Below are 20,614 nucleotides of genomic sequence, written 5' to 3' on the forward strand. Positions count from 1 at the left end.
ATATTAACATAAAAAAGCTGAAATGAAAGTGAAAATAGGCCCCTTTTATGTGCCATTGCAAAACCTAATTACAATTAGTAAACCCGAGAATATGACCATCAAAGACAATGGTGGAGCATGGTGATAACCAATAAAAAAGCTATAAATTGTTGGACGATATTCCATAATTAGTCTATCTACAATCAAAATCGAAATGCAAACTAGTTTGAAGTTACTATGTAATCAGAACATACGTGATTTGTGCAAGTAATATGCATTAAACTACAAAAGCAGGATTTCTGAGATGGAGAAGCAGAAGAAGTTAAGGGGGAAAAATGCAGATGATGGCATGAAAAACTTTTACAAATCCATATGCATGGTTATCAAGGAACATATTTAGAGTATCTTAAAAATATCATCAGCAGCAAGAACAGACTTACTGCAAATATTCATGACAGACCTATGAGTCATACTTGCATATTCATTCCTACCGAATCATTCCGTCAATCTTAAATTTAATTTACATAATTCTTTTTTAGGACCTCCATCCACGTTAAAATTATGGAATTTCTTTGCCCTTTTTACTTCTTATTCCTTTCAAAAGTTCTACTACATGCCTTATTCTTGAAACCTTCTGCCCTCCATTTATAATCCCAAATCACTTGGATTATTTTTCACCACCCTATCTTTGATAGTTGTTACTTCACTCATCTAACTAATATAATTACGATTCCTTGTGAAAAACTTATATCCATGATCGCATCCAGTCTAATTGCAAAATTATAAAATTCTTTTCAACTTGCATAATATTCTCTTAACCCTAAGCTCTCCCAAGGAATTAGCAATTTCAACGCAAGTTAGAACATCATTTTTATCTTCATTCTTAAGAATAATAGATATAAGGTCTAATTAAAATTATCAAATCCGGGCATCCCTTAATTTCCAACATTACTAATACAACAACGACAACAAAGCCTTAATCCCACTACGTAGGGTCGGCTACATGAATCCTTTTTCTCCATTGCGTCCTATTTATTGTCATATTTTCATTTAGTTCTAATAAATTAAGATCATTTTTTATACAATAAACCCAAGTCTTCCTAGGTATACCTCTGCCTTTCTTAACATAAGTCGAATCTAAAACATCTACTCTCCTAATCGGATCATCAGATGGTCGACGTTTAATGTGACCAAACCATCTAAGACGACTCTATCTAATTTTGATCCAACATTACTAATAAATAATTATAAATTTAAAAACCATTAAATTTGCATAATATGTCAACTTTTGCTCAAGTAAAAATACTGTTGACTTTGTTTTGGTCAACACTCCCACCACACCTTTCCCCCATCTAGATCCATGGTTCCTTCCTAGTGCCTAGAGGTGGTTGATCGTGATCTGGCTTAGGGCTTGGATTATCTTGAATGAGTTTGTGCTAGGCTTAAATTAAAGCTAAAATTAAATATAATTCAAACTTAAATCTAATTAAATAAATTTAAATTAAAAATGAACTAAATTAAATATAGCATAAAAATTGACTCAAATCTATCGTGATCGCTCTAGATCATCGTAGTGCTCAGTATTTAATTACGTAAGCTACATCGGATTCGTCGTCATGCTTGGAGCATATCACGAGTTTGAAGGTGTTTTAACACATTTTATGTGGATCCGTGTGAAGTTTTCATGAATGAAATCTTATCCTAAATAAAAAGTTTATTTCAGAGCATTATTTCGCGAAACAGATCACTAAAGTGCGTCTGAATCGTTGAAACCGTTCAAAGAAGCATGTTCACGCCCAAATCGGACCTCATTTTGGGGTGTGTCAGGACCACGATAATTTAGTGAATAATAAAAATAATAATAATAAATCACTAATACATTACTCTTAAAAGGTATAAAATCTTTTAACTTAGACCAATATCTATATTAAAACAAAAAGTTAAATTTGACTTAGAATTATCTCAACTAATATTTGAAAGTCAAAATCAACTTAAAATTAATGTATTCTTGAACTTAAAATTAAAACTTTTTAAGGAAAAAAACTTAATATGGATACGATCTAAAATGAAAAGGTCATTCCGCATGAAGTTTAGATCTAAACTTAGGTTGTATTTCAGTTTAGTTTAAATTTAAGTTTGAATTATATTTAATTTGAGTCAATACGGAATGAAGTTTAAGTTTAAATTTAAGTTTGAATTATAAACTTCATTTAGATCTAAACTTAGGTTGTATTTCATTTTAGATCGTATCCATATTAAGTTTTTTTCATTTATATTTAATTCAAACTTAAATCTAAACTTCATTCCGTATTTTAGGTTATATTTAATGGTTTAAACTTAGTGATATCCATGGATACGATCTAAAATGAAATACAACCTAAGTTTAAACCATTAAATATAACCTACTGCAAAATAATTAAAACTCAAATCCAATACACAACATGGATATCACTAAATTTAAAAGACACGTGAACTTTAGCTAAAACGTAAACTAAAGATGAAACAAAATATAGACTTAGATAAAAACATAGAAGTATATAAAGATATATAGATATATATAAGTTATTAATTGAAAATTAAACCTCATTAAACTTGAAATAAATTATCTTTAAAGGATTAAAGATAAAATATAAATTAAACTAAACTTAACTTTAAACTAAGGCAAACTTAAACAAAAAAAAAGGATCAAATTATACATGAATTGGAACTAACCCAAGCCTATTCAAACTAAGCAACCCGAGTCAAGTACATGCTAGTTCAGCCCTAGAAACCCTCCCTCTAGGCATGTAGACGCACTCCATTGGCCAAACTGAGCTTCAAAACTTCCCAAAGGGCTAGATTAGCCTTAGTCAACTGGTCCCAAGGTCATGGCCTTCTTTTCACAAAGAGGGGAAGGTATGTTCCTCTTTCTTTGGCTAGTGATCCCACAACCTCTGCCCTAGGCCAGACCAGGTGGTTGGATGAGCACAGAAAATAAATAAAAAAAAGGAGAATTTGGGATCCTCCACTCACCCACCCCAGCTGATTTTCAATGCTGAAGGATCCAAGGAGTGATGCTAATTGGCCTCTCCACCATAGAACTGGCCTTCTCCAAAGGACAAAATGGTATTTAGACCTCTTCCATGACTTAAATTAGATTCAAATGATGCTTTAAATCTTGCCTCAATCATTAACATCTTATGGTTACATGATTAGGGTTGTCAAAACGATTTTTTGTTCGTGAACGGCTCGTGTTCGGCTCGCTAAGCAAATGAGTCGAACACGAACACACTTTTTGAGCTTGAAATATAAATGAGCCGATCACGAGCTGAGCTTGGGCTCGCTCGTGTTCGGCTCGTTTACACCCCTAGTTGCGAGTGGTAAACAAAAAAAAAAGAATGAATTAATAATCCTATTAAGTGATAAGAACTTCAAAAAAATCATAGAAAATGAAGAAAAAAAAAAGGAAATGCTCCATTCAATGAGCTATTCCTTAGGATATTAAAAGCCTTAAATTATACAACATAATATAGGCTTAATTTGACAAATATGCAAAACCATCAAAACCCCAATTAAACATTAACTAGACCTAGTTATGACCCTAGATTTTTGTGGGAGGTTCCTTAGGTCTAGAGAGACCACGGGAAATTTTTCTGAATTTTTTTAGATCCAAATTAATTAGGACTATTCCCCAATTTTGTCATAAACCCCAATTACATGGCCTAATTAATTAATTTAGCTACCTAAACCCGAATTAAACCACATAATCTCAAAAAAAATGTGTTGATCTCAACCCTAATTAAGCTCCCTAAAGCTTAGACATAAAATTTAGGGATAATTTCATTAGAGCAAGATGATTAGAGGCTTAATTTAATTAATCTAAAGTCATTAATTAATACATTTGTAAATTAACCTTATTAATTTAAATAACTCAAAAATTTAACTTAATTCCTTTGGATAAACACTTCACCCTAGGATATTTCTCCCCTATAAAGTTTTGAAAGCAGAAAGTAACTAAAAATTGCTGAGACTTTGTTAGTATATAAATAAATATTAAACACTAAACATTAATTTTAATTAAAAATACTTTTAAAATTACCTGATCTTCTAAAATTTATAAGAATCAATCTACTTCACCAAATTTAATAAAATTTTAACCATAGACATTTCATATAGAGAAGAATATTATAATAATATGCTAAAAATATTTTATCAACTAAAATATTTTCTGAAATTTAAGAATCTAAAGATTGAAATAGATTTTTAATAAATCATAACTTAATAATTACAATAAAAAAATTCTTGAAATTTTCACAATAGCCTTGAAGAATATTCATAAGCAACCGATCAATTTTAGATTTTTCTAAAATTATTTAATTTTATGTAATTAAAGACTAGTTCATTGATAAATTAATTAATCAATAAAAAAAGAAAGAAAGGTAATTTAAAATGGTCCGCAATCTTCTAAAATTAATCTTCTAATTCTAAATGAGATTTGAGGATAATTTAATAGGATTTAAGGCCTACTTTGGATAGTTTAACCTTAATGGAGCAAATTTTAAATTCAATTAACAATAACTTAATAACTAGCATAATCCCCTAAACATTATAGTCTCTTAAAATTGATCTTAAACTTTCTTGGAACTCTCCACCCTTCACGTAGAATTCCATAACACTTCTTTGGAATCCTAAATAGATGACTCAACAATTTAATTGACTTGAACCCAAGCTAAGTGAAATTTGAATAAAAAAAACGGACTAAAATGTTAACCAACAAACTTTAAGTTAAGAATGTGTAATGAGGCCACCTGTAGCCACTCAAGGCGGTGCATTTCATTTCCATAAAATAACATGCTTCTACCTGCTAGGATCAGGGAGTTGTGTGTAGTGGGACATCCGGCAAGATGAGACATTTTCAAAACACCAATTATAATATTAAGTAACAATGAACTTAACTAAAAGATTAAAATTGAATATAACCGCACAACATGAAAGTCATTTAAACTTTGACCACCCAATGGCTAACCCTTTAGCATAAAGGACAGAATGACTATCTCACACTCTGCATGGTTAGACGTTTTGGCCAGTTCACAAAAGTAGACTTAGGATAGGTCGATCGTACTTGTGTGTGCCTTTTTTTATGAGCATTGATTATTTGTTTGAATTCAATGTGGATGACGCTATATTTTTTGTTGTTGTAGATGGACATTTAGGTCAACTACCACTTAAATAGACTGCATGATCGAAGACCTTTATAGTACCGACATTGTTTTCCTAGAAGGGGGCCCGATGCTGCAAAACAACACTAGGTCCAAATGAAATTTGTGTGATGAATATGTTTATCGTGTTTATTGTGCTAACGTTTTTTTGCATGCTTCGTATTAAGTGTAAATTTTATTTTCCTCTTTGAGTCTAGAAGTTAGGATTGTCCTCATTGGATGGCTTGGATGCTCGATGCGTCTGAGATGAGACTTGCTTAAAGATGGAGCAAGAAAGAACCCAATAAGACGATGGAGCAAAGATGAACTTCAACAAAATGATGAATATCAAAGGAAAGAATGAACCTCAAAAAGGTGACGGAGTCAAAGGAAAATTCTAAACTTAGCAGAGCACAAATCAAGGACACCCAGAAAGCCAAGTCACCAGTGAGACTTTAGTAGGCAGACTGGCTGCCCATCTTTCCTTCTTGTGTTGTACGGTGGCATTCAGCCACCTCTTTTGTTTATTGATTTTGTTTGTTTTACCTGCTTTCTTGTGTGCTTGTACATGCATTAGAATTTTTTTTTTCCTAGGCTTCTTCTGTGTTTAAGTGCTTAGTTAAGCCTGAATTATGTTAGACTCTTAGAATGAGAGATTTTTCATCCAACTTCAACTTTAATTTAATTTTTCGGAAATACAACTCATAACAAAAATTAAAATGTTACAACTCTTAACTTAATAAAAATATTGGCATTTCACACCAAGTAGACATTGCATCAAAATTAATTTAATATTAATCACCTTAAATAAAATCAATTAAAAAATTTAATGATTAAGGTGAACCATCTACATATGATAGCATCGTATTGTATTTTTTGTTCTTCTCTTCGCATCTACATATGAAAAAATTTAATGATTAAGGTGAACCATCTACATATGATAGCATCGTATTGTATTTTTTGTTCTTCTCTTCGAGCATTCACTCATTGCACAAAAGGGGGAATTTGACCTATGAGAATCACAACCCTTAAGGAGTGAATTTATTTTTCGTATTGATTAGCCTTAACGACTCTTCTAGAATGCATCATATAAGAACTTACATAACCCTTTTCACAACCTATACTTCACAGTTAGTGTCTCACTTCACACAGTATCATCATTTTCAGTCGGCTCTGTCGAGTTAACGTCATCTTTGCATAAATAATAAAAATTCAATTTTTTAACTTAAGAAAATATTTGAGCGAGGTGCATACGTTACCCGAGCCACTCAATCTTCAGGATCGAGTCATAAGTCCCAATAAATCTTTCCTAATAATATCCTACCACCCTTAACGTGCATGTGACTGGACTTATGGTTTTAAAGTGTAGAACATGTTTGTTTGTAGCCTATTTCAGGAGGGTTATAAGTCCAAGAGAGCCGGGTTAAGTTTCATGTCTTAGTAGGAATGTAACCTATAAGCCCTACCCTTTTAATTAAGTTTGAGCATCCATCTTATCGGTAGAACTCATCTTAGTATAAGTTATGAGGTAATTTTGTTGGCCTTGCTATGGAACTGACCTCTCCTAGGCTTTTCGATGGCTCATCCGTCGAATATAAGTTCCAATTTTCTAAAATTTATTCAACTCAAACAATAATCATTGTTTCACTTTTAAAATTATAAAGCCCAGCTATAAGATAAACTGGGGCAATCACTGGTCTCTAAGTATACAGTGCTCCCTAGTTTTCTTCCGTCGGCTTCCGATAATAAGTGTTTCAAATTTGAGTCAATCCCTTTTAAAATTTTGCATAACAGCCTTGATATCCAATGTTATACTCCGCGTATATGAATAGTCACTGTTTTAATCGAGAGTTGCCCTTTCCGAGGACATAATTAAATAAAAGGACTTGCCTTTTTAAGGATGGCAAAGCCCATATTAAAATAATTGTCCTCCTATCCAGGGGACAAACTGGTTTACGCAGCCCACGAAGTAGTGAAACAATTACTTTGGGATTGAATCCATCGTAGGCAGTATTCATCCTTCGGGGCGATATACTATTCCTTGATGTCGTGTTCGATCACAAGTAATAAACTTCAAAACTCCCATATATGGTCATTTTTCCCCTTACCTCTCCATGCACAGGCAAACACACCCCCCTTTAATTATTAATTGTTTTTACACGAACAAAAACATATGCACCAAAAAATATGCAATCACAAAATAGACATAAAAATATACTCAAAAGTATGAAGCTTCTACCAATTAAGGGTATGAGGAGTTGACATACACATAACTTACCCCTGCATTTCCAGATGTGGTTTTCGAGAATTAAATTCTCAAAAAATGGCCTCCAAATAACACTGAATGCAACCTAACCTTTCTAATATAGACTAATTCAAAAAATAGCCACCCCGATATCATGCAAACATCAACAACATAAAAAAAAAGGGTTTTAGCCACATAAAAAATAATAATAATAAATAAACCAGGGAGGTGACTTCTACCTGGTCCATTCCTCCAGATTGTGTTCCAATGTGGCGTTCACAGACACATGTAAGCTGAGCAACTTCTTTCTATAAAATAAGAGAAGTAACAAATAGCAAACCTCTTTCAAATCTAATCAAATTAGTGAAAGAAAAAAAAATACCATTGGCTAAGTAACATATAGATTAAATAATCCACATTTTTTAAGCAAAGTTATAGAATCAGGAGTCTCCTTTTTGAGCTAATACAATACTAATTTTCCCAATGGTTTCAGAAATGAGTGCAGAAATCCATATCCGCCTATAAGAAATTTGGCCTAGTGATGCAAGCAAGGATTGTCCTTACAGGCCCAATTTTGTTTGGTCACTTCAAGAAAAACCCCTACTCAAATGTCGCATAATAGAAATATTTAAAATATATCCACTGAGATCTAACTAAAAGGAATGCTCTTACGATTTGTGGACTACAAGAGAATCTGCAATATACCAGCACTAAACTGGCAGAATTCGCAGTGCACCGTACCATGGCAGAAAATACAAAAGAGTATGCACATAAAGACTCCGGTATGTAACAGAACTTACTTTGGGGATTTTTACATTAAAAACAGCCATGATAGAAATTGTTGATGAGCAAACAAAGGCTGCGGAGCTTGATAATCCAGAGCCTGAGTCATAGCACACGAAAAAAATCAATTTTTGATAAAAATGATTCCATATTGGAGAGCCTGGTCAAAAATTACGAGAAATTAAGCAACTTCTGGCAAGCAATTTCTGATAAGCAATAACCTGTAGGAACAGTTCCATCTACGATAACATCAAGTCCAACAGGTTCACCAATATCTAGCCCCTTTGATTTTGCATACTCATAAAAGCCTTTATATCTGCAGTAACAGATTGGCATCAAAACATGTAAATCAACCTGAATCAATACGTAATAAAATCTGAAGGTATGAAGCAAAGGTGAAGCAGAAGTTTATATAGAATAACATGATATATAAAGAAAAGCGTGGACGAAGCATGTGGAAAGCATTCAGACACATAAATTACGCTGTCAGTGGCTATGCATGCACTTCAATGCATTCATGAATACAGCATAACAGGAAAGAGTATTTGTATAATGCTACCAAAAGAGTATTTAGGAATTGATTTTTTTTTTTCCACCCAATCAGTATTGCTGATTCTTAAAAAGTACTTTTCCAGTTTCTGTGCTTAGGTCAAAGAAATGTTAGCTTTTTACAGAAAATGTATGTCATATGGTGACGTTAAAACAATTTAGTAGTACAGAAATCATTCACTAAATTGAAGCAATATCAGAATCATCATCCTTACTAAAGAAAGGCGGAGAAAATCACATTCTCTTATTTCTCAATTAGTCAAATTACAACTCTTCTCCTTATATAAGGAATGACTAGGTCAAACTTAATTACAACCATTACAACTTACCAAAGATAAAATAACTCAAGAAGGAAAGAAATAAGATTTAATAAAAAAGAAAAAAAAAAATAACACTAAAATAGGAAACTCAAAATTCCACACTCCGCTCAAGCTGGGTCATAGATTTTGTAAAGCTAGGTATTCAAATTGGTGAAGCTATCCAAAGGTAGAGATTTAGTGAAAACATCAACGACCTGAAGAAAAGTTGGAATGTAGAGTAAGTGAATAGTGCTCCAACGGCCTTTTTAGAGATAAAATATCTATCAATCTCAATGTGTTTGGTTCTATCATGATGCACGAGATTCTTATCGTTATTAATGGTAGTTTGGCTATCACAGAACATCTTTATGGTATTGATTGTGGAGTATCCCAACTCACTTAGTAAACTTTGGATCCACATTCCTTCAAAAATTCCCGAAACAAGTGCCCAGTACTCAGATTCTGCACTATTTCTAGAGACCGCTGCTTCCCTCTTGCTCCATCAGGTGACGGGATTTCTGCAGAAATAGGAACAATACACAAAAGAGGACCCTCTGTCCATGATTTCTCCTGCCCAACTAACATTAATGTAAACCTCTACCTTCCTGTTGTCTAATTTCTTGAAGAGTAACCATTTGTCAGGAAACTTCTTAAGCAACCTTAATAATCTGTAAATCATATTCGGACTATTCATATATTGACTCACAATGCCGACAGAGTAAGCGATATTAGATCTAGTGTGTGACAGGTAGATATGCTTACCCACCAATCTCTGATTTCTTCATTTTTCCAGTGGTGGCTTATCTCTCCCTAAATGTAGTTTTTTTTGTCAAAATTTATATGATTCTCAGCAACTTTGCATCTCAGCATTCCTGACTTTTTAAGTAGGACTAGGATCCTCCTATTTTGGGATATCACAATACCCTCTTGGACCTGGCAACTTTCATGCCCATAAAGTATTTCATCGCTTCTAGATCCTTAACTTCAAATTAAGTGGCAAAGACCTCCTTGACCTTCCCAGTCTCCTTTTCATCATCACTTGTCAGGATCATATCATCTAAATAGACAATGAGTATAGTCTCCTTACCCACCTGTATATATTTTATGTATATATTTTATGAACAGTATATAATTCGCTTGGCAATAGGTGTACCAATTAGATTTCATTGCCTTGGCAAGCATGTCAAACCACGCTCTTAGATGTTGTTTGAGACCATAAGTGGCTTTCTTAGTTTATAAACCAGATATTAATTTGAGTCATTTTACAGTCTTAATGGGATTTCATACATACTTCTTCATCAAGGTTTTCATTAAGAAACACATTCTTGATATCAAGTTGATGTATTTCTCATTTTTTGTTTACTACCAAAGAAAGAAGAACTCTTATAGTGTTTAATTTGGTTACTGGAGCAAATGTCTCTTGATAGCCTTTCTCAAAAACTGAGAGAAACCTATGGCCACCAACCTAGCCTTTAATCTTTCAATAATTCCATATGCTTTGTACTTGACATTGAACACACATTTGCACTAAATGGGTATTTTATCTGGAGGAAGCTTTGTAAAGATCAACGTACCATTTAAATTAAGTGTTTGGATCTCCACTTCAACTGTCTTTTCTCATGATGGCCTTTGAAGTGCTTCTTGAATATACATGAGTATCTACGCACTATCAAGATTGGATACAAAAGCTTTCTAAGTTGGAATAACGTCACATATGCAACATAAACCTGGAGAGGATAATTTATGCAACCTTCACTGTCTTCTCCACTGGATTACATCTCCCTTAGAGCTTTAGAGATGTGTAAATTTAGATTTGGTTATGGATAGTCTTTTGGTTGTATATTGTCTTTATCCTACTCAATGAATTTCTTTTTTCTAGTATGCAAAGAAGTTACTTGTCAATCTTGGGTTAGATGTTTTCAACTGGCGGAACTTGGAAGGCAAGAGGAATAGAAGGTAGGAGAATAAAATATGATGACTCTAGATTTGTGTGGGTATCCAAAGTAGTGTAGGGAAGTGGAATAGGTTGTGATGACTCTCGATCAGTGTGAGCATCCAGAGTATTAGCCCAAGTCTGATATTCACTCGGACTCTCCCTCTATATGTCAGATTTGGGGCAGTATGGTTGGTTTTCAAAAATGTTAACGTTCATAGAGTTATAATATTTTTTTTTGTAATGGATGAATAGCACTTGTACCGCATGTTGTTAGAAGCATACCCAAAGAAGTTACATTTGATAGATTTTGGGTAAAGCTTTGTAAGGTTTGATTGGTGAATGTGAACCAAATTGAGAACTAAAATCTTTTATAGGAAGATTGGATGAGAAAATTCTACATGAGGGTGTTTTTCCATCACAATATTGAGAGGGGTTTTGAATCCAAGGACCTTGCTTGGCATTTTATTAATGAAATAGGTGGCTGTGAGCACGACATTTCCCAAGAAAAGTTCTAGAATATTGTGAGAAAGTATTATAGACCTAAGTACCTCAATGATATGTCTAGTTTTCCTTTCAGTTATCCAATTTTATTGTAAAGTTTAAATACAGGAGCACACATAGATGATGTTATTCTTTTCAAGATAGGATTCAAGGATAGAATTAAAGTATTCATTTGCATTATGAGTTTTGAGGGTCTGAATTTTATATTATTACTAAGTGAAAATCCTGTTATAAGATTGAAAGATTTGTGCAATTCTAGATTCTTCGTTCATGAAAAATATCCAATCGGTTCTAGTGTAGTCATCAATAAGGAAGACAAACCATATAATTCCATTGATGGTTTTTAATTTTGATAGTCCCCAAATATCATTGTGGATGTAGAGAAAGGATGTGAGGGTTTGTAATAGGAGAGAAGATAAACATGATGAGTATGTTTAACTAATTAGTTGGTCGCTATTGTTGTTGTTCTTGTCGTTGCCGCTACTATTGCGGGGGCGACAGCTACTGCTATTGCAACTGCTATTGCTAGAAGAAACGTCGGACGACAGCAAGATGAATAACGGCCAGTGGAGAAGGGCCTAAATGAATCTGGTTGCAGGGTAGCCAAACGGATTCAGACAGTTGTCGAGAGAAGTTTCGGTGACCGGAATGAGTTTATGCGGTTGTTGCTTACTGCAGGAAGCGAGGAACGTCTACTGCAACGAGTTGTCTAGTTTGGGACCTCCACTACAGAGAAAAAATTGGAATTTCAACTAGGGAGAGAAAATCCAATCTCTCGGGCAAGGATCGACGGCTATAGGGAGCCTATCAGCGAAACTTTACGTAAAGAAGCAAGGGAGAAAATCCATGAAAGAAACACAATGGACGCCCGCATCTGCACGAAAGGAATCAAACGGATGAAACCCCCATCTGGATCCTCGCCTGCTGAGAAGGAAACGAGCGTATGTAAGGAAGGAGATGATCCCATGGAGAAAGGACAGCTAAGGTTTCTTTCTGGCTCTGATATCATGAAGAAATGTGGATAAAATTGTATTCACTTACTTCTCAATAAAAGAAATGTGGATAAAATTGCATTCTCTTATTTCTCAATAAATCAAATTACAACTCTTCTTCGTATATAATAAGGAGCGAATAGAGCAAATTGAATTACAATCATTACAACTTACCAACATACATAACCTAAGAAAGTAAAAAAAGAGAAAAACACAAAAACTGGAAAGTCGGAATTCCACACTCACAAACATGTCATCAACAAGTCTAACTCAAAAAATCTATTGGGAACACCAAATGTTTCCCGGATCTGGTTGGCAATGTAAAACCTAAATTAAATAGTATAGCTTCAAGTCCTGAGTGACAATTAATTGGTAGATTCCATCTTGGAATTTACCCAAATAGACTAATATTATATTAAGCTAGCTCATATATATAGTCTATTAAACTTTATGAGGAAGGGTTTTCACCTTATTATTGTTAAGATGCATGTGCATAATATGAGATTAGTGGAATCATTTAGTACACTTGATCAACATGACAATTTGATATTACTCTAGTTTCTATATTTTTATCCATAAAAAAATTCTGAAGATCCATTTAAGATTGTCAATAAAAACTACAAATTTATTCAACAATTACAACAAGACTTTGTCCCACTAAGTGGGGTCGGCTACATGAATCATTTTCAACATTATGTTCTATTGAGTGTCATATTTTCATTTGATTCTAATAAATTAATATTATTTTCTATACGACATGCCCAATTTTTTTTAGGTATTTTCTATACAACATGCCCAAGTTTTTTTAGGTTTATCTCTATCTTTCTTAATATAAGTCGAATCTAAAACATTTACTCTCCTAATCAGATCATCAGATGGTCGATGTTTAATGTTACAAAACTATCTAAGACGACTCTCTCTAATCTTATCTGCCACTGGAGCTACATCAACCTTTTCATGAATATATTCGTTTCGCATTTTGTCTCTAAGAGTCAAGCCACACTTCCACCTAAACATTCTCATCTCAGTAACATTTAACTTAGTTTTATGCTTCTCTCTTATAGGACAACATTCTACACCACAAAGCATTGCAGGTCTCACCAGCGTCTTATTAAATTTTCCTTTAAGTCTAAGCGGAACTTTTCTATCACACAATAGGCTCGATGCATTCCTCCATTCTAAACAACCAACTTGAATTCTACCAATAACATCCTTATCCATATCAACATCACATTGAACAATAGACCCGAGATATCTAAAACGTTCACTCCTTTTTAATGAATTGATCACCCATTGTTACAACTCTGTCACTAGACCTACAACTACTAAAATTACATTTCATGTATTAAGTTTTAAATCTACTCAAATGAAAGTCTTTAGCCTCTAATGTAGACCTTCAAAATTCAAGTTTATCCTGAACTCTTTCTCTAGTCTTATCGGCAGGAAGGATATAACCAGCGAAAAGCATACACCAAGGTATATCCTCCTATAAATGTTCAGTAAGTGCATCCATGACTAAAGCAAAAAGATATGGGCTTAAAGCCGATCCCAGATGTAATCCAACTGAAATAGAAAAATACTTGGTCAATCCTCTGCCTGTTCAAACACGAGTAACAGCTCTAGTATACATAACTTTAATGACTTGAATATAAGTCATATCAGCACATTTCTTTTCTAGAACTCACCAAAGAACTTATCTTGGAACCATATCGTGATCTTTTTCTAAATCAATAAAAATCATATGTAAATCCTCCTTACTCTCTCTGTACTTCTCCATTAAACTTCAAAATAAATGTATAGCTTCCATCTTGCTCGGCATAAATCTAAAATGATGATGAGAAATCTTTATATCACGTCTTAATGTAAGTTAAATTACTCTCCTATAATTTTAATGCATGACACATTAACCTAATGCCTCTATAAATCTAAAAAATGGGGACCAAAATACTCTTTCTCCAATCCTCATGCACCTTTTTAGTTATTAAAATAGTATTAAGTTTAGTAAGCGCACATTTTTAGTTATTAAAATAGTATTAAGTTTAGTAAGCCAAGAAATTCTCAAATCTCCTAAATATTTTTACACTTCTATTGGGGTATCATCAGATCCTACTGATTTTCCACTCATAGTTTTCTTTAAAATCTCTTCAACTTCATTTTTACTAAAACAACAATAAAAATAAAAAATTTTATTATTATTAATGATATTAAGATCACTAAAGTCGGTCGCTTTCTCAAAAGTTCACTAAAAAATTTATCAAACTATCTCAACCACTTATGTTGAATAACTTCCTCTAAGAAAAGCATTTTTTTATTTTCATATTTAATACACATTACTTAAATTAAGATTTTACTTTTATTTTCTTTTTGTTTGACTAGTTTATACATATATCTTTCAACCTATTTAGTATCAAATCTATTATAAAAAATGAATAAAAGAAAAATTCTTAGCATTACAAACTGTTTTCTTACTCCCAACGGGTTATCTTATATTTTTCTCAATTCTCTGAGTTTTTACATTTAAACTAATTTTATAACAATTTTTTTTTATATTTTATCTTTTCTAGTACAATATTATTCAACCTCCAACCATTTTTACTTATAAAAAGTTTTTCTTTTGATTCTCAAGTACATTTTTTGTCACTTAACAAATGGTTCTTGTTACTTTATCCCACATATGATTTCATTCAACCATAAAGTTATTACAAATGATACACATGGCATGGCTTCATAAAGGCTTAACAATGTGTGTAAAGCTTTAATTTATGCGCTTACCAACAATGTCTTTAAAAATAAAATCTAACTCAAGATTTATCTAAATATGCATTAATAAAGCATACATGTTTAATAAATAAATCATGAGGTATTTTTCTAGCATGTTAATGGAGGTGGACATAGGTACAACCCAAGGTGGTTGATTGCCCGCCTTGAAAGTTTTTTTTATTGTTATTAAAAAGTTACAAAATAAACAAGTAATAATCAATAAATAAGTAGTTTTGCTAAGAAAAAAATAAAAGTAATGAGAAAGAAGTATTTGACTTAGGGCTCGTTTGGGGCAGCTTATTGGGTGTGAGACACTTTCAAAATGCTGCCTATCGCGTTTGTTTGGTGCGTTGTGTTGGCGTATCAGAATAACCCGATCGAAGTTACATATTAAACGCAGCCACAGGATCGATCCCACAGACCGCATTCTTTTGAGGGTGTATTATCTCGCTGCCCCCGTGAGTCTCTCTCAACTCTCGCCTTCCCTAGTGTGTTCTCTCCCTCTCCCGCGTCTCTCTCGCACGTAGTGTTGCCTTTCCTCCTCCGTCCAATCTCTATTTACTGTGATATGTGATAATTCGTGCGTTAATCGTCTATGGAATGGCTTTCTTTATGGGATTTTTAGCTCTCTGATTCGCAATTTGTTGGGTTAGAACTTTTCTTTACACAATTTTTTGCTCTCTAATTTTTGGCTCTTTGTTACACATTCCTATGGCTCTCTGTTACACATTCCTATGGCTCTCTGACTTAGGGCTTTCACTAACTTGTGATTTTGGGCTTTACTTGTGTGATGGAATTTTGTGGTCCTCACAGGAGTGATTGTTTTAGTTGAAGGTTGGTTTTTTAGTTTCCGCAGCATGATTATATGCAACCATAAAGAATTTATTCTTCATCACAACCATCAAGAAATTTTTTTTTCTTTGTTTAAGAAGCATATTATTTTGTTAGTTTGTTTTGGTGTACTATGAAATGTTGGAGATGTTGTTTTTGGAATGGTGTTGGTTATAGTCATTTTTAAAGATCTTCTACGGTCTTTTTTCCTTTGCTTATCTTGCACTTGCAGGCAATGAGAATGATGGTCGGTATTAATGCATATTTTATGACAAATAGCTTCTTTATATTTTTATTTAAGAACATATGATGACTGGTAATCATTGGTTAGATTGTAGTGCTGAGGATTTTGGATTGTAGTGTTGAGGAAATGCAATTATATATACTTCTTATATGTCTGTTATGTGGATTGGTTAGATTACAATGCTTATATGAAACTGGTTATGTTTCAAAACTGGTTATGTGAAATGCAATCAAATGAGGTTTGGGTTGTGGGCAGTGGTGCTTCAAATGAGTTTTGGGTTGTGGCAGTGGTGCTTCAATGAGGTTTGGGTGTGGTGCTTCATTGATGCATAGCATTGTGTGGTTGTGTGTTGTGGGTGTTTCATTGAGGTTTGGGTTGTGATGTGTGTGTGATGTGGGTGCTTCATTAGTGTATGACTGTATTGGGGGTGCCCTGCATTTAATTGCCTCAAATTTGGTGTGTGGTTGTGGTGTTGTGGTGCTTGATTGAGGTTTGGGTGTTGTGCTTCATTGATCTATAATAGTGTGGGTGTGTGTATGTTGTGGGTGTTTCATTGAGGTTTAGGTTGTGGGATGTGTGTATTGTGGGTGCTTCATTGGTGTACGACAGCGTTGGAGTGCCCTGTATTAAACTGTCTCAAATTAGGAGTGGGTTGTGGGTTGTGGTGCTTCATTGAAGTTTGAGTGTGTTGCTTCATTGATGTACAGCAGTGTGGGGTTTTGTATGTTGTGGGTGCTTCATTGATGTACAGCAGTGTGAGGATGTGGTGTTGTGGGTACTTCATCAGTGTGTGGGTTGTGGCCTGTGGTTGGGTGTTGTTTGTTGTGGTTGTGGGTGTGTCTGTGATGTTGTGTGTGTGTGTGTGGTGTGGGGTTGTGCTTGTTATGAGTCTTGATGTGGGTTGTGGCGTGGTGTGGTTAGGGTTGTGGAGGCTGCGGTTTTGGTTATGGTTGTGGGATGTGGGTTGTGTCTATGGCTGTGGGTTTGTGAGTTTTAGATATTGTAAGTTTTATGTTGTTTGTAATTATTTTTCTCCTTATTCGATTAATTTTCGTTATTTATTTTTGTTGTTGTAGGTTTATGAGATCCACGATTAGAGGTTCGATCTTGTGGGTTCTTCTGAATGGTCTGTTAGTCATCGTTGGTTGGTGTCACATGTCGTTGGCTGGTGTCACATGTGAAATCCCAACAAAAGGCAATCAAGTTTCTCTTTTCTTTTCGATGTTGGGGTTTTTAATGTACTTTTGGATGGAGTGTTAGTCATTGTTGGTTCGTGTCATATGTGAAATTTTGATAAAGACAACCAAGTTCTTCTTTTCTTTTCGATGTGGGCGGTATTGAGGTACTTCTGGATGGTCTTTTATTTTTGTGGTTGCATATGTGGCACACAAGAGCTTGATATTAAGTGATCTGAAGGCAATCAAGAACCCTTATTTTATAAGGTTTGTTATTTTCTTGTTATGACATGTTTGGTGGGTCGGTGTACTTAGTTCTCTAGGACCTCGCGTCCGCACAAAACCGTAATTGTTGTTTTTTGTCAATTTATAAAGTCCATGTTTATTTTATGTTCAATTGATTATTGATATTTTACATATCGTAATTTTTATGCTATTTGTAATTGTTTTTCTCCTTCGATTACTTTTTGTATCTCCTTCTTCGATTACTTTTTGTTTTTTTTGTGGGTTTGTGATTCTCCTTCGATTACTTTTTGTTTTTTTTGTGGGTTTGTGAGATTCATGATAAGACATACGACCTTGAGGGTTCTTCTGGATGGTCTGTCAGTCGTTGTTGGTTGGTGTCGCATATGAAATCTCGATAAAGTCAACAAAGTTCCTCTCTTTTTTTCAATGCCAGAGTTTTTGAGATACTTTTTGATGGCCTTTTTTTGGTGCATATGTGATACACGAGCTTGGTATTAAGTGAGCTAAAGGCAACTGAGAACCTCTATTTTATAAGGTATGTTATCTTCTTGTTGTGACAAGTTCGGTTAGGCTGGTGTACTTAATTCTCTAAAACCTCACGTCTGCACAAAACTGTAATTGACTACTGCTTTTGTCAATTTATGCTTATGTTATGCTAATGGATTGTCTTTTGAATCATTTAGTGAATATGAGCTCTAGGATTTTAGGGACCTCCCGACGAGTGCTCAGCCACTGCAGACTACAGACTACAGACTTCCCTACTGAAATCACGTCGAGCACATAACTATGGGAGACAGTTATATAGGTGTCTATGGAGCATCACGGAGAAATGTGACTTCTTCCAATGGACAGACAGTCCGATAGTTTCCACTGTCGATAGTGATCGGGGTTAGATGGTATACTTGGAGAATGAAGTAAGTCATGATATACGCTGTCTGTAATTTAAAATTAATATTATCATATTTTTAATTATAATTTTAATTATTTTTTTTAGCAATATTGATATTTACTGTTAAGTGATGTGTATATCTTATTTTTTGTATTGTTCTGAAGTGATTTTTTACTTCTCAAGTATCAAATATATTGTCATGACAATTTTGTTGCAAACAATATTATTGCACAGTGGCAGAATGGTCACTTATCCAGAAACAGCTGCAAAGCAACTATTTTATAATAGCAAATCAAACAACCAACCAGCTTATCAGGATCAGTTGTTGATCAGCAGCTTATCTGGATTAGCTGTTTATCAGCAGCTTATTAATAAGTTGTAGCTGCCCCAAACAGACCATTAATTTGTGACAAAAACTAAAAAGCTTTCTCAACCTCAAAAAATATATTGATTTAGCCCCTACATGTGAGAGCAATATAAAGAAGAGAATAAAGTGAATTCAAAATGAAGAGTAATATATAAAATAGCCATTAAGAAGCATTGGCATTCTTAACTAGACTACCACATCAAGTTCATGCCAACGGAATTGAATGATATTGTGATTATGGATGCTACTATACTGTTGATTGATGTTGGTCTTCTATGATTCGATATCAAATATTCTATTGGACCCTGGCTCCTATAAAATAATGTATACCGAGTAGGAAATTGATGAAATTTAGCTAATTGTGTTAACATTATTTTATTTCGGCCCGTAAAAATGCTCTGATAAAGCAGGCTCCAAGTCCAATAGATGATTTGATGAAAAGTATTTTGGTTTTTCTACGACATTAAATGGCTAGGTTTCCCCTCAACACATTTTTTCACTTACTTTCCTATAAAGAATAAGGAGAACCGCTAACTATAGAGAAAAAAAAAAAAAAAGAAGAGAAGGAATAGAGCATTCCAGGTACATCTTGTCTTGCGGTACTTGTAATTAGATTCGTAGCACTATTTATTCTCCTAATTGTGGACTCAAGAATCAGATATTAATAACGCTTAAATTCTAAATTCTACTATGGCATTAAGAATTGTATACTCATATGTTAAATTTTTTTCTACCATCTCATGCATGTTAAAAAATCGGGATCTAAATGATCAAGCAAAGCTTACCCACAAAGGAAATAATGTCCCCATTTGTGTTTCTTCAAATCAACTTCCTGCATAGAACGAATTTCTGCATTCAGATCATATTCATGAAAGTAGAAAACTATCATTGCAAACAGGACTGTAACATCCTGAAGAAAATGAATCAGACATCAATCACCAGTGCAGAATAATACTACCATGTAAAGCCCCATAAATACAAAAAACTAGAGAAAAATCGGCAAGAAAATCGTGTAAGAGTTAAAACTACCTGATCCGGATCGGCGAAATAAGCACACATAGTATACTTATCATTCACATTCGCAATCCTGAGCACCCTCGGTTCCTCGTCACTCGCCTTCCTGATAGCTACAATTGTATCCTGCCAAATCGCCATCGGTAAAACCGAATATCCCTCATAGTCGATATGCTCTCCGATCAAATTCACCCGCCCTGCATCCACCGACAGTATCATAACTCAACCATTCCCCTAATTTCCTCCAATTACCAGCAACATAGATCATACAAACCAGGCGATCGGGCGTAAACATGCGGCTCGCTGCCGAACACCTCGATGAACTTAGCTTTGATCCGCTGGAACCGCAACTGCGCCTCCTCCAGCGGCGAACCCTCGCCGTAGACAGGCTCAAGTGAGGAGAAAGTCGGGACGGGAAGCTCTTCGTGGGCCATTCCCGGAAATGGGAGAAATGTGTGGATTTAGGTGATCGCAGAATTAGGATTTATGCTTTCTGTTTCCCCTCGTCGAGATTGGATGAGAACGAAAGAGTGGCCGACGGAGAAAGTGATGCGTGCTGTTGTATTTTAATGGCGTGGCATTACGTTGAAGCTGTTAAGTGAAGAAAATGGTCAATTACAGAGAGTT

The 20,614-nt window shown here is 34.3% G+C and overlaps 1 protein-coding gene across 1 annotated transcript in view; it reads right to left on the reverse strand.

Moving 5' to 3' along the window:
• LOC110021877 (galactokinase) overlaps positions 1-20,614 on the reverse strand; it is a 43,837-nt gene extending 23,223 nt beyond the window's left edge. Inside the window, exons 1-6 of the mRNA XM_020720583.1 lie at positions 20,262-20,614; positions 20,003-20,184; positions 19,759-19,805; positions 8,406-8,500; positions 8,202-8,284; positions 7,641-7,709 (exon numbers count right to left, since the gene is read on the reverse strand). Coding sequence (XP_020576242.1) covers positions 7,641-7,709; positions 8,202-8,284; positions 8,406-8,500; positions 19,759-19,805; positions 20,003-20,184; positions 20,262-20,421 — 636 coding nt within the window. The 5' untranslated portion in view covers positions 20,422-20,614. The remainder of the gene's footprint in view (positions 1-7,640; positions 7,710-8,201; positions 8,285-8,405; positions 8,501-19,758; positions 19,806-20,002; positions 20,185-20,261) is intronic.

Source organism: Phalaenopsis equestris, unplaced genomic scaffold, assembly GCF_001263595.1.
Source record: "Phalaenopsis equestris unplaced genomic scaffold, ASM126359v1 Scaffold000002, whole genome shotgun sequence".
NCBI lineage: Eukaryota > Viridiplantae > Streptophyta > Magnoliopsida > Asparagales > Orchidaceae > Phalaenopsis > Phalaenopsis equestris.